At 36.6% G+C, this 14,440-nt stretch overlaps 1 protein-coding gene across 24 annotated transcripts in view; it reads right to left on the reverse strand.

The window, feature by feature from the left end:
- The window catches only part of MCTP1 (multiple C2 and transmembrane domain containing 1), a 596,832-nt gene that overhangs the window by 201,475 nt on the left and 380,917 nt on the right, over positions 1–14,440 (reverse strand). For 16 of the 24 annotated variants that reach the window (XM_045394825.3, XM_045394824.3, XM_045394823.3 and 13 more), the window contains 2 exons: positions 7,529–7,699; positions 3,827–3,957 (listed from right to left, as the gene is read on the reverse strand). In XM_045394825.3, coding sequence (XP_045250760.2) covers positions 3,827–3,957; positions 7,529–7,699 — 302 coding nt within the window. Of the gene's footprint in view, positions 1–3,826; positions 3,958–7,528; positions 7,700–12,953; positions 13,032–14,440 lie in introns of all 24 variants that reach the window. The other 8 variants (XM_005557397.5, XM_045394822.3, XM_015451451.4 and 5 more) reach the window with 1 other exon arrangement.

The following is a 14,440-nucleotide window of genomic DNA, read 5'->3' on the forward strand; positions in this document are numbered from 1 at the left end:
GAGGGGAAGTGTGGAAGGAAGAACAGGAGGCTGTTACTATTGTCCATAAGAAAGTTGATGGTAGCTTCGACTACAATGATAATGATAGAGATGATGAGAGGCCGAGAATCCTCAATATGTTTTGAAGAAAAATTATCAGGTTGCTGATTGATTTGATGAGAGTGAGAGAAAGAAAGGAATCAAACATGGTTCCACGATTTTTGGTGTTAGCGACAAATAAGAGAAGCCTGAAGGAAGAGCAGAAGTCAGAAAGAGGTGTGGGACTGGAGGTTAGAAGTTTAGCTTTGCACATTCTAAACTGGAGAAACCTATTAGACTTCCACATAGTGATATCAAGCAGGCAGTGCAATACAGGAATCTGGAATGCAGAAAAGAGTTATGGAGTGGAGCTGGGCTCTTGTGAATGGATGAAGTCACCATGGGAGCCAGTACAGATGAAGAAGATGCCCAAAGAGTGAGCTCTGAGGCTTTCCAGAACTACATGAGGGGATGAGGAAACACCTGCAAAGGAGACAAGAAGGAGCATGCAGTGAGGTAAGAAAAAAACAAGGAGTATGCGTTGTCCTGGGAGGCAAGTGAAAAATGTGTTTCAAAGTAAGGAAGCGGTCAGCTAAATACAGCACTGCTGCTGGGGCAGGTTAGACGAAGGTTGAAAACTGGTCATTGAATTGAACAACGTGGTGGGCTTGGGTGACATTGACAGGAGCAGTTTTGGTGGATTGCTAGGGGCAAATGCCTGACTATATTAGTTCAAGTAAGAATGGAAGTTGGAGCTGGGCGCAATGGCTCACACCTGTTAATCCCAGCACTTTAGGAGGCCGACGCCAGTGGATTGTTTGAGTTCAGGTGTTTGAGACCAGCCTTGGCAGCATGGCAAAACGCTGCCTCTACCAAAAATACAAAAATTAGCCAGGCATGGTGGTGCATGCCTGTGGTCCCAGCTACTCGGGAGGCTGAGGTGGGAGGATTGCTTGAGCCCAGGAGGTGGAGGTTGCAGTGAGCCGAGATCACACCACTGCACTCCAGCCTGGATGACAGATCCAGACCCTGTCTCAAAAACAAAAACAAAAACAAAAACTAAAGAATGGAAGTGGGTAAAGTTCAGTACTAAAATAGTTTTAACTCTTTGACACTCCAGATTTGCAAGTGGCTCTTTCATTCATAGCCACTCTTGTTCTTATTAAATATTATGAAACAAACAAACTCTGTTATTGAGTTTGCATTTACAAAATATATTATAAAAATCATTATATATCACCAAAAATGGAAAATAAAATAGACAATTATAAACCATCGCATAATAAACTCGTTTATATAGATAATGTAATCCATACAAGTGTTCTCAAATTTGGGACTCAGTTTAGACAGTACCCTTAAAAAATGTTACTAGCCATCAAAGGAATAGTATCACCCTCTATGGCCAACTTTAAACTTACTCACAAGCCTCCAGCAAATTCCTAGAATAGTCTCTACTTTCAAAATTAACACAGACACAGAATGTTGCAGTGAGAGCTTGCAAAAGAGGACAGAAGATTATGATGACAGTTTTATGACTGTTACTTTACCCGGAGTACTCAAATTTAATTGGAAAGTAAGTCAATTGTCTTTGAAACTATTCTAGGAATTAAGTAATTCTATTATAATCTGTATTATCTCCACTGTTTCCATGAAAGTTTCAAATAAATAAACACAGTTGCCTGATACTTAGGTATAATAATATGTTGCTTTTCAGCGGCAGAATGCTTTTAAAGAACAATTTAACAAGCGTCAAGTTAGAGACCTAGAGTTTTCAGTGCTATCTGGATATCAAAAAGATTTGAAATGATGATGCATCACAGTTATTTCTGCAAAAGGCAACCTTGCTAATTTAGGAGTGTGCAACATGTTTCTATTGTCCATCTTTCAGTACCTCAAAATTCAACACTCATTCCTTTCATTGTGTAAACCAGTATAAACCACTACTCCAGAGCTGTCTTGTCTATACCTGTGCTCATTTCACTCTAGCCTTTTGGGCTTAATTTGCTTTCATAGGCAATTAAGTTTGGTATATGACCGAAAATAGACTTCTCTTTTTCAAGCCTCCACAGGCATCTGGAACAATCCCTCTGATCTTCCATCCAGCAATTTGTCACTGTTTTCTCAAAAATTAGCCAAAATATGAAAAACCTTTAGGAACAAGGTGAAGTGAGATAGTTAGGTCCACCCCTCTGTCAACCATGTCTGCCCTTGAAGAACTCATAATGTTATTAAGTGAGGAAAAGAAAATGATCAGTCCCAATTGGCCTGAGAATTTTCAGTTTTTAAATTGGAAAATTCTTACCAAAGGAAAAAAATATATAAAAGAACATCTGTCATTATACAAAAAAATAGAGAGAAGAAGGGATATGAAGGAATGTAATATATACCTAGAAATACAGGAAGACAGTATATTTACAGCATAATCTTCATTATTTTACCAAGATAATAAAGTTTGAATACAAAGAAATAAGGTAGAGGTAGCAAGTTACACATGCCCATCATTCTGATTAACTTGTGGTCACCAAATATAACTAATGTTATTATAACCAAAGAAAATGAACTCATCATTTGAGGAATAGCTACATAGTACCTGCTCGAAAGAGCTCATGGCCTATTGAGGGAGACAGAATCTTAGATATATAATTATAATGAAATGCATTTAATGTGTTAACAGACGTGGTATATCCCAAAGAGAACAAGATAAAACTTTAAGAAAACTCTGAAAATAGTGTTTTAATTAAGGGAAAAACATGTGCAATAAAGGCCTATGCTTTAAAAAGGCTTGAAATGTAATGTAGTATTAGATTATGGTGGTGTTTTCCAGGTTCACCCTACAAGTAAAATAGTAAAGGCTGCCTGAAGCTCATTTTTGACCGCTCACTATATAATCCTATGAAGAAGACGATACATATATAACTGCATCATAAAAAAATCAAGAGACAAATATGTTGGACTGGATTCCTGTTCTTACTTTTCCAGAGTATAATTTATTTTACTCTTAGGATGTATAAATTTTCTTCAGGCTGTATGTTTAAAGACTTGGAATTTCATGTAAGCTACAGTGAGGAAAGAATTTTTTTTTAATTTAAAAAATTAACAAATTTTTCGGTACACCACACTTTATTTCAATATTGGCATGTTTCAATGTGTTTTGCTACAAAGACACATATATTACTATCAAAAAATATAAACATAGGCTTTAAAATAAGAAAACAATTCATATGATTCAAGTGGTCACTCAAAATAACCCTGACTTTGTGGAAAAATGTCATGTAAGCCTCAAAATACTCCTTTCTTTACTGTGTTATCAGATTAACATGGATCTGCCTCACTTACATGCTTCCTACACTAAAACTTGGGAACTCTTTACGGATTTATGAACTCCAAGGAGATTACAAGTATTGTCTACTTTGTAGGGCGCTGTAGAAAATAATGCATTTTATGGTGATAGTATGCTTTATGAAAATAAATATTATTTTAGATCACTTTACAGACTATGAATATGCTCTTTGTTCCTTTATGTATCTTATATCAGATGAAATTCCTCTTTTTCAACTCCCATAACTTTGACATCTGGAGAAAATTCACGGATATCAAATTCAGATAGCCCGTGTCCATCAACTGGCCAAAACCGCCACCTACTGGTCAATTTTTGAATCTATTTTTCAGTTCATCCGAGCATTGCCCTACCATGGTAAAGTCCCCTTCTTCAAAACGGTAAAGATCATTTACAATAACAGGCTTACAGCAAATATTCTTTTAATAAAAATGCTCTAGGGGTGAACCAAAAGTTACAAATTGCACAAACCTGCCAATAAAATCATCCCTTTTCCCAGCATCTTTGTCCCATGCAGTGATATCAATGATTCCTCCTCTTTCTTCATAAAGGTGAAAATCAAATTGTTCCCTCCACTGAGGATTCAACGTTTTTGGCATAATCTGGAAAAAAAAAATCATTATTGTCATATTGCTAGCAGCTTTAAAAAAAAAACTTCAACCTGAGACACTAAATCAAACTTTTGGTACTATAGTATCTAGAAAAGCATGCTGTGTGCTATTTGAAAAAAAGATTACAGAAATAATGGAAATGACTCATTCGATCTCCAGCATCCTTACTGAGTAGTACCTGAATGGACCTTAATGGATGTGTACTGAAAATCAAAAGATATCCTTTGATTATCTTAAGTAGCAGATAAGATATATAAACTATGTATAAGAGGTAATAATCTATGAAAGAAATAGCTCACTCGGATACTAGCAATATTTTACATAATCATAGTTAATACATTAAAATATAACTCATAGTCAGTCATCTCATAATAAAAGAGGATGAGGATTTTCAGAGTGTTTTTTTTCTTACTTGCCATACACATTGGAATACTGACTTGAGTACATGAAAAACACACAGTGAATTTCTGTGAGAGTAGGACAAAAAAGCAAGTAGCTTTTGGGTGGTCAAACTTTTATCTTAGACTTACAGCACTGATGTAGTATCTCATGTTATAGATGGATAAGCTGAGACCTAGAGTTTAAGTGACACACCTAAGGTCAGTATGTTTTAGCATTTAGACACTAACTCAAAGTCTTTGATTAAAGCTTCAGAACTTGGCTGGGTACGGTGACTCACGCCTGTAATCCCAGCACTTTGTGAGGCCAAGGTGGGCGGATCACGAGGTCAAGAGATCAAGACCATTCTGGCCAACATGGTGCAACCCCGTCTCTATTAAAAGTACAAAAATTAGCTGGGCATGATGGCACTTGCCTGTAGTCCCAGCTACTGGGGAGGCTGAGGCAGGAGAATTGCTTGAACCTGGGAGGCGGAGGTTGCAGTGAGCCAAGATTGTGCCACTGCACTCCAGCCTGGCAACACAGCGAGACTCTGTCTCAAAAAAAAAAAAAAAAAAGCTTCAGGACTCTTCCCCCAAAACCATATGCGAAAAATGTTTGCGAAATAATAAATGAATATACATGAGTATATATGTATGCATACATATATGTGGATATACTCTTTGTGTTGCATATACAAGAAAGATATCTGAAATGTAATTCTGTAACTTCAAGTATTCAGATAAGTCATCTTGTACAGTAGAATCAATGAACAAAGTAACCTATATTGATAGGAACAGAATTTTAAAATTCCATTCACCACTGCTTTAAACAACATTCATATTTGTTTCCTTGTTCTTTCTTTTTAGCAGGAAGGCATGAAGTGGCCTTTTCTCTTTTCAATGTATGGCAGACAGATCTTCAGATGTAAAGTTTGAAAGCAATGAAGTATGTTATATGCAAAGGTAATGCAAATGAATCACAATTTTTAAAGTTCATAATCTGAAATTAATCAGCAATAGATCAAGGAAAGAAAGAGCAAAGAGAGACACATGTCCATTGCTGGGTTTCATATTTCATACCTAAAGAGCAGAACTATAAAAATAAGTAATGTTTGAAGCCTAGTAGAACATGGAAATGGTGCTAACTAAGAAAGGACAAGACAGAAGTGGTCATAGGTACCTATTTTTGGAATCAGTAGCTACTTTAATATATGTTATTAAGCCCCATGGCAGAAAAAAAATGGCACTGAATGAAGGCTATGATAATTTAAATGTCTTATAATCAGGCTCAGATGAACTCCTATGGTATTTTGGGGTGTGGTCTGTCTTTACTTATCTGGCCTTAAACAGACTAAATTTCCATTTTTCTCTTTTAGGATTGCCTTCCCTATATGATTTCCTTCAGGTCAGATATAATGCCTTCCCTTTCCATGTGGGCACTCCAGCCAGCCTGCTAGCAGTACTCACTGCCTGCTAATGATGGGCTCTGTGATATTTCTAAACTACCTTAAGTACTAGTGAAAACTTCCTGGGCTGGAAGGGACCTAAGCAGGCTGTTTATCAAAAATCTATAGAAATTATGACACTAAGGTGAATAAATGCCCATCGGAATGGAATGTGATCTTTAATACAAGATGGATATGATCAGTTGTCCTAAGCTGTCTATGAATAACAGCTGTAAAAACTGACCAATAAAGAGGACATAGTTCATTAAAACAGAGATAAGATGATATGGTTTGGTTCTGTGTATCAACCAAAATCTCATGTTGTATTGCAATCCCCACATGTTGGAGGAGGGGCCTAGTGGGAGATGACTGAATCATGGGGCTGGATTCTCCCTTGCTGTTCTCACGATAGTGAATGCGTTCTCACAACATCTGGTTGTTTAAAGGTGTGTGGCGCTTCCCTTTTCACTCTCTCTCGCTCTGCCATAGAAAGACATGCTTGATTCCACTTTGCCTTCTGCCATGATTGTAAGTTTCCTGAGGCCTCCCAGCCATGCTTCCTGTACAGCTTGCAGAACTGTGAGTCAGTTAAACCTCTTTTCTTCATAAGTAACCCAGTCTCAGGTAGTTCTTTATAGAAGTGTGAGAATGAACTAATACATAAGATATGTGCCAAAAATATAGCTATGAGTACTAGACCCTTATTCATTATTACTTATATCACTAATATTATTGTTTAATATATTATTACTGCTAATATAATTGATACTATATGATATCTTTCTTACTACTGTTGTTACTCTTCCTCTTCTGCTATTTTCATTTGCTTAGTCATTATGGACAAGGAAGTATTCTAAGCCCTTTAAATGCATAACTAACGTAGATTCATTTAATCTCAGTAACTCTGTTAGGTAGGCATTATTTTAACTCTCATTTTTACAGATGGGAAAACTAAGATATGGAGAGACAAAGCAATTTGTTCTAATAAATTTTAAAATTTGCTATTTGCATTGGTACAATTCAGGTTGGATAAAGTGTCTAAGAGTAATGTATGAAGATTTTTATGGCATGTAAAATAATGCTATTTGTAATACTGATATTAGCACTAGTTGTAATAATGTTAAAAGCTACACTCTTGGGAGGCTGAGGCGGGTGGATCACGAGGTCAGGAGATTGAGACCATCCTGGGCAACATAGTGAAATGCTGTCTCTACTAAGAATACAAAAATTAGCTGGGCGTGGTGGTGCACACCTGCAGTCCTAGCTACTCGGGAGGCTGAGACAGAAGAATTGCTTGAACCCAGTAGGCGGAAGTTGCAGTGAGCCAAGATCGTGCCACTGCACTCCATGCTCCAGCCTGGTGACAGAGCGAGACTCCATCAAAAAAAAGAAAAAAAAGCCACACTCTGAGTACTTTATGTGCCAGGCATGAACTATGTGTTTTCTGGGTGGCTGTTACTGTTTTAATCCTCAGAGCTATGCCAGGAGATAGTTCCAACTATTATTCCTATGTTGTAGATGAAGAAATTGGGACACAGACAAGTAGTTTACGTGAGGTCACCTAGTACCTGAATGAAAAAATGCTATATAATTATTGGTCGTGTTTGCTGACATGTTGTTTAAAAAAGTTTGTTAAGCATTTAAAAAATTATCTAGTGGTTTCATCTCCTAAACCAGGGCTATTAACCAATCAACGCCTTCCAAATATTGACAGGAACACAACAGAGATATGGTTACCTTGCTCTTGTACTTCTGATGCCCAAGCCGGAACTTCACGTAGGGATCGCTCAACCCATTGGAATCCATGGCCTTGAGGTCTCTCCCTTCAATCAAGGTGATGCTGACTATTCCTCTCCAAAGATGTGATTTTCTGTGTAGGTCTGATAGGCGTAAACTTTGGGTCTGAAACTTTTGGCAAATGAAATTGAGTTAGGTTATTGTGTTTTAAACCCAAATACCTCATTTTGGCATTACCTTTTCTCCTGTTATGATTCTTCAAAAAAAAAAAAGGCTAGACAATTATAATTTTTAAAATTAAAATAATTATGAATTATTGTTTGTTAATTATAAAATTAATAAATTATGAAACTATCATCTCATGATAAATTTGTTATGTAAAAGAGTTGAGTGTTCAAAATACAGCCTAGCTTTTCAATTCTTAAGATTACATGATGTAGATACTTCAAGAATATCAGAGAATATTTGCATGTGTGCCAAATAGGCTTATACCAAAATATATATACAATAAATGTTAGAAATATCAAAGGCCTCATTCATACTGTGGTATTTAATTTTTAAACTATTTGTGGTTTTTGAAGATCTCTTTGTTTATGTTATAAACATATTTTAGGGGTGGTTTTTAATTGGAAGATTAGTTGCAAGTGCTATTCAGATAGTTTAAAAACTTCTTTCTTGCCACATTTGGAGATTATTGAGCTTCAGATTACTAAAGGACAATTTAAGTTACCACAAGATAGAAAACAAAATCAATACACCCATCTAAGATGTCTTGCTTATACCTAAAACTTTCATCACAAATATTTAAAATGTTTAAAGTTACACTGTGATTTATATTGGCAAGTATGTTTCTGGATTTATTTTACATTTTAGTATCTGAACGTTTTCTTTAATTACTTTTAATATTCTTTTTTTTGTTTGTTTGTTTAGAAACAGAGTCTTGCTCTGTCACTCAGGCTGGAGTGCAGGGGTGTGGACATAGCTGACTATAACCTCAAACTTGGGCTCAAGTGATCCTCCTATATCAGCCTCCCAAGTAGCAGCCTCAGGCATGCACCACTGCACCCAGCTAATTTTTAGTTTTTATTTTCATTTCATTTGTTTGGTTTTGTTTTTAGAGAAAGGGTCTTGCTTGCTTGACCAGGCTGGAGTGCAGTGGCGTGATCATAGCTCACTGCAGCTTTGAACTCCTAGCTTCAAGTGATCCTCCTGCCTCAGACTCCCAAAGTGCTGGGATTATAGGCATGAGCCACCACACCTGGCTTAGACTTTTATTAAAATTGGCAAGTCTACTAAAAATGGCCATATAATCTCTTTAAACTAAAAAGGACATAAAACAAGCCATAGAAAGTAACTAAATGTGAAAACATCTTCAATCTGGATTCAGCATCAAGCAGTACTATAAAAATGGTTTCTTTCATATTATCAAACATATTTTTTCTACTTATAGTCATTTCATGAAGAAATTCGACGTTCCTCTCAACCTCAAAGTACACTTCTAAATTATGGATTAGCATTACTTTCTACCTAATCCTGTCTACATTAATGTTACAAAGTTACAGTCTATTTTGTATAGCTCTCCCTCCCACTTTGACTTCCTACCTTTTTCCATACCAGAGCAACGCCATCGGTATTTTTATCGTCATCATTTCACAGTGCTTCTATTAGGAAAATGAAAACTACATTCTCCAAAAGATAATACTTCTAATACTTGAACATTTCAATGAAAATCTTTGAAAATCCCATTGCATATTTTCCTGCCTTGTTGAACACAGCACATTTTGAACCTTGCCTGGTGGCTCTGCCCTATGAATATCAATGCAGACCTTTGTCTACACACTCTTCGTCCCTGTGAGCTTCAAAAGCAGCATTCAAATGTGATCTGAAGTGTAAAGGAGACTTCATGGAGCACCTACAAGTTCTGCAGAACTCCATGCCCCCTTCAGCTGGAGCCCCACTGCTCCCGTCTGTTCCAGATATTGAATTTCCACATTGGATTTTGATGAACAGAGGATTTCTCAGATGAAAGTAATTGTTGAGAATTTGTTGCACCCAGTTATGGCTAAGGTCTTTGTTTTAGTTCTAAGATTTCATGCAACTTATTATTATATAATCCAGTCACAGATTTTGGTGTATGACTGCTTGGTTTGACCACTTCTGCTGCCTCTAACAGCAGACTCTAGGGAATCGGGTTTTAAACTTTGGACTGGAAACTTTTTTAAGGAATATGAGTAGCAAAGGAGGAACCAAAGAAAACAAATGTTGTAGCAAGCAAGAAGAAGTAATTATTTTAGAAAAGATCAAGGAGTTAATAGCTGCCAACTAATACAGAGCTTTAGAATTTAAAAATGTACTTGTCTATATCACAACGTTTGGTTCCCACAAAAACCCCATGAGGTCAGAAGGCAAGGCTTCTTAGCCCCATTTTACTGATGGAACTCAGAGTGGTTGTGCTCATAAATGGTAGATGTGTGACTAGAACCCCAATATTTCTCATCTTTATTCCTGAGCTTCCCCAATACAAGTGTTTAGGGTGGAGATTCTCTCATAGGTTAAAAGGTAATCATGATTTAAACAAAATGTTTTCAAAGGATACTCTCCAGTTAAGTGGTGAGCACATGGCTAATTTATGAAACTGCCTTTTACTTTTCTATTATATGACCACATGTGTTTATATTTATAATATTTCAGCTTGTTGAAGAATATACTTAATGCCATTTTTCTATGTGCTCTGTAGAAGCAGTCAAATAGTAGTTGGGTACAAGTTAGGTTACACAGCGTCTTCAATTAGCAAGGTGAAGTAAGTTTCTTTAATAGTGCCATGTCTAAAATAGTGCTTTTCTTGCTTGATCCTCCTTTCGTTTTGTTTTCTGGTTTTTATTTTTTTATTTTTTATTATCTTTTTTTTTTTTTTTTTTTTTTTTTTTTTTGAGACGGAGTCTTGCTCTATCACCCAGGCTGGGGTGCAGTGGCGTGATCTCCACTCACTGCAAGCTCCGCTTCCCGGGTTCACACCATTCTCCTGCCTCAGCCTCCCATGTAGCTGGGACTACAGGCGCCCGCCACCACACCCAGCTAATTTTTTTTAAATGTATTTTTAGTAGAGACGGGGTTTCACCGTGTTAGCCAGGATGGTCTCGATCTCCTGACCTCGTGATCCGCTCGTCTCGGCCTCCCAAAGTGCTGGGATTATAGGCATGAGCCACCGCGCCCGGCCTATCATTTTTTTTTAACATGAGAACATGAACTTGACTTACAGAGTGAGGGGGAGAAAAGCCATTTTCACTCTGTAAGTCAAGTTCATATTCTCATGTAAAGCTCACAGGAGGACAAAAGATTCCATTTTCCATGGGGTCCTTTATGCTTTCACAGAAATAAAATGAACATAATAGAGACTTTACCTACTGCTATTAGTTGCTGTGAAATGCTGTTCTATAACCCAGAAGAACATTTCCAAAACAACTTGGGGAGCTAAGTGGGAGGAAGAAAGAGAACATTTCTTCATAAAAACAGGGCTAATGGATATGGTAATTATGGGGACCTGTGCATAAGGCTGAGAAGAAGAAATAAAAAAGTTTCAAAGATATTCTAATCAGATATTTTTTCAGTGATGTTTTCTTCTTCAATAATTTTTGTTCACAATGGTACTTCTCTACAAAGAAACTCCATAATTCAACTGTAGATTTTATTGAGCAACTGCATAGTCATGAAACTGCTAAATATTTAGTCTATGCGTGAAGAAGTGAGACTTGAAATAAAATTACAGGTAAAGGTAAAAGATATAAACATAGGCTATCAAAAGCAGAAGAGAGAAGCATGGAACATAAATGTTCACTCACATATTCTAGCAATTTCTGGCTATATAACTTGGGCATGTTTATCTCTCTCTCTGGGACTCAATTTTCTTATCTTTGATTTGTCAAGACTGTACTCCAGGGCCCCAAGTGTACTAACAACCCTTTTCTGTGTGTATCTGCGGGTGGAGGGAGGTTGTGTGTTCAGGGGCCTACAGAGAAAGAAGTACACTCCATCAACAATGAAGATTTAGCTTGCTCAAGATAGTCATTTATTACTCTTACTTATTTGTAAAATCAAAGTTCTGGGGAGCTCATTGAAGGCGTGAGGATGGGCAGAATACCACAGCAAAAAGAAACTTTGCAAACTATGGAATTCTGATGCTCTCCAAGGTATCTTCGGAGTCACTTGCTGCTCTGTTTAAAAAGTTTCCTTCCTCTGTACAGTAAATCTCTCAAATATGTGGTCCACAGACCAGTGGCATTGATGTCACCTGGGAACTTTTTAGAAACTAGAATCCTCTGACCCCATCCAGACTAACAGCATCAGAAACTCTGGGAGTGGAGCCAGGCATTCTGGTTTAACCAGCCCGCCAGGTGATTCTGATACACACTCAAGTGTGAGAATCCTTGCTTTGGAAGTTATGTGGAGCATGCACACTGGCTTCTCTATGTTCTAATAACTATTAATACAATTGTAAAAATTAACATTAATATTATTTATACTATTTAAAGTCCTTTTTTAGTTCTGATTAGGAAACATATTGGTCTAGATATCTAGGGTATTTAAAAAGAGAAGCAGGACCCTACTGAACAATTATGAAAAGCTGTGCTTCTTTTCTTCCTTTGTTATTTTTCTCATAAATATATCTAAATAACACATATTTATTGAAGTGTTGATAGTCCACCAAAATCACTTATTGAGCACCTAAAGGGCAAAGAGTATTAAACAAATCCAAAATAACATTCAATAAAATTTGCATATTGCAGTTGGTACTTAGTTTTCTAAGGTAATGCTCTCAACTAGGTCCTTGTTGAATTAGAAGTCTTGTTGAGGGGGACAAGAAAAAAGGCAAGAAGACTAAAAAGAAAAAAACCAACCTAGTTCTTCAAAGCAAAGAACAAAAACAAAGTCCTTAAAAGGAAAGAATAATCCTTGAACTTGTAAGGTAGTTGTTCTCAAATTCTAGCAGTCAATTTGCTGGAATTGCATGATTCTCTGAGATGTGACTCAGTTCTTATGGAGTAGAGCCATGTCTGTATTTCAGCACATGCCCAATGTGATTCTCACCCATCCAAAGTTTAGGATCCACTTTCATAAGAATATTCATCCAAGTTCATAATTAATAAAGAATATCAAGACACCAGTTAACAATACAGATTTCAAAGCATGAAGCAATTAGTCCATAACAGGTATCTTTAGTAAGATTTTAGAACAAATGAGCTGGCAATTTAAAGAAAGTGTTAGTTATATTATTCCTTGAAAAAAAAATTAAGATTACAATTCCTTTTCCTATGTACAAAATAGGTTAGTATAGGGAATGGGTTTTCAGTACAGTAAGTTGGCTCTCAGAAATCACAGCTCATGCAAGCTCAGAAAAAAAATAAATGAACTGAATGGTTGAACTTACTTGTGCATTTTTGCAATAAGGACTCTGAAGCTCTGCTTTGCAGAAGCCCAGGACAGGAAGCGCTGGCCTGCCGCACGTCTGGATGGAAATGAATGATCAGAGCTGTACGGGGAAGGTTTGTACCATTCTCAACCCCTCATTTTGATCAGCAGTTTGAATTACTCTTCAGAAAACATTATTTGAGAAAATTTGTATTTGCTTCTTAAGTCACTGTCAGAAAATGTCTTATAGCACAATGAAGATAAATGTCAATGCAATTCTAAATTTCCAGCCACTATTTTCTTTAGTAGAATGATGCTGCAGTGGTCAAGGAAATGAAGCCCAGAGATTATATAGTAATAGAGCCTAATTTAGTGATTTCAGGTTTTTGTTAATAGGTGTATCCGAGAAAATAACTATAGCAAGAGAAATCATGAAAAGAATAATTGTTTCCAAGTCTGCTGCTTCAAAAGGTCGGAATAGTGATTTGCTTTCAGAAAAATAAATGTGATATGAATAGGCAATAAATAAGATCATATTAACCCTGCATCCCACATGTAAATCTTTTGTAATGATTAAAGAAGTATCTCTAAACTAATAGGGAAATTTTGTCCCACATGACAAAATTGACACCTCCCTTTCCTGCCTTTGCTATGAAAAAGTAACTCAAAGATCCCTTCACTACCAAGACCAAGAGTAGCAAAAGATGGATTAAGACAGATACAGCTGAACAGGAACGCCTGGGGGGAAGTTATCATGGTGGGACTGAAAGTTCATATTACAGGTCTTCTGGAGCAGTTAAAGAAAGTTTCTTAACAATAGTATTATGATGAGATTAGAGTCGTCAGTCTTAATAACATCAACAGAGAAGACTGGATTAGGGCAGTCGGAAAGGTGGATTAAATCACACAGAAAGAAAGGAACATTTATTGTGCAGCTATTACATGCTGCTGTTTTCACACTCCAGTGTTTTTCATGACAGGAATCTTATTTTAAGGTAAATAAACTGAGGCATAGAGAAGATAAGTACCCCACTCAAAGCCAAATGACTAGAGATTGGCAAGGCTGAGATTTGAATCTAGAGTTGCTGAGACCTAATCCATGATTTCCACCTCCACCCACCTATATTTCCCTTTTTTTGACAGAGACTAAGAAATTCATGGTACAACAAAAGAAATTAATTGGTACAGAAGTTTTCAAAATACTTTGCCTGTCACTTAGGTGAAATGTATCCTTGGTTATAGATTATCAAGAAAGGCTAATCAAGGGATTAGAGGAAGTAAGAGTAGGTGGGTGGTAATAACCCCAGCATATGTTATTCACTTTATAATAAACTATAGTTTAATGTCTGCTAGTAAGGTGGTGAAGTCATAGAATCTCGCATCTAAATTGGGAGCATTTCTATATTCCAGTTCTAGTTAAAAAGTTTAGTAATTCCATTCCTTGAAAAGATGGATCACTAACAATGAGATATTTTATTTTTCTAAATCTTGATTTAAAAATAGATC

This window comes from Macaca fascicularis, chromosome 6, assembly GCF_037993035.2.
Source record: "Macaca fascicularis isolate 582-1 chromosome 6, T2T-MFA8v1.1".
In the NCBI taxonomy this organism is placed as follows: domain Eukaryota; kingdom Metazoa; phylum Chordata; class Mammalia; order Primates; family Cercopithecidae; genus Macaca; species Macaca fascicularis.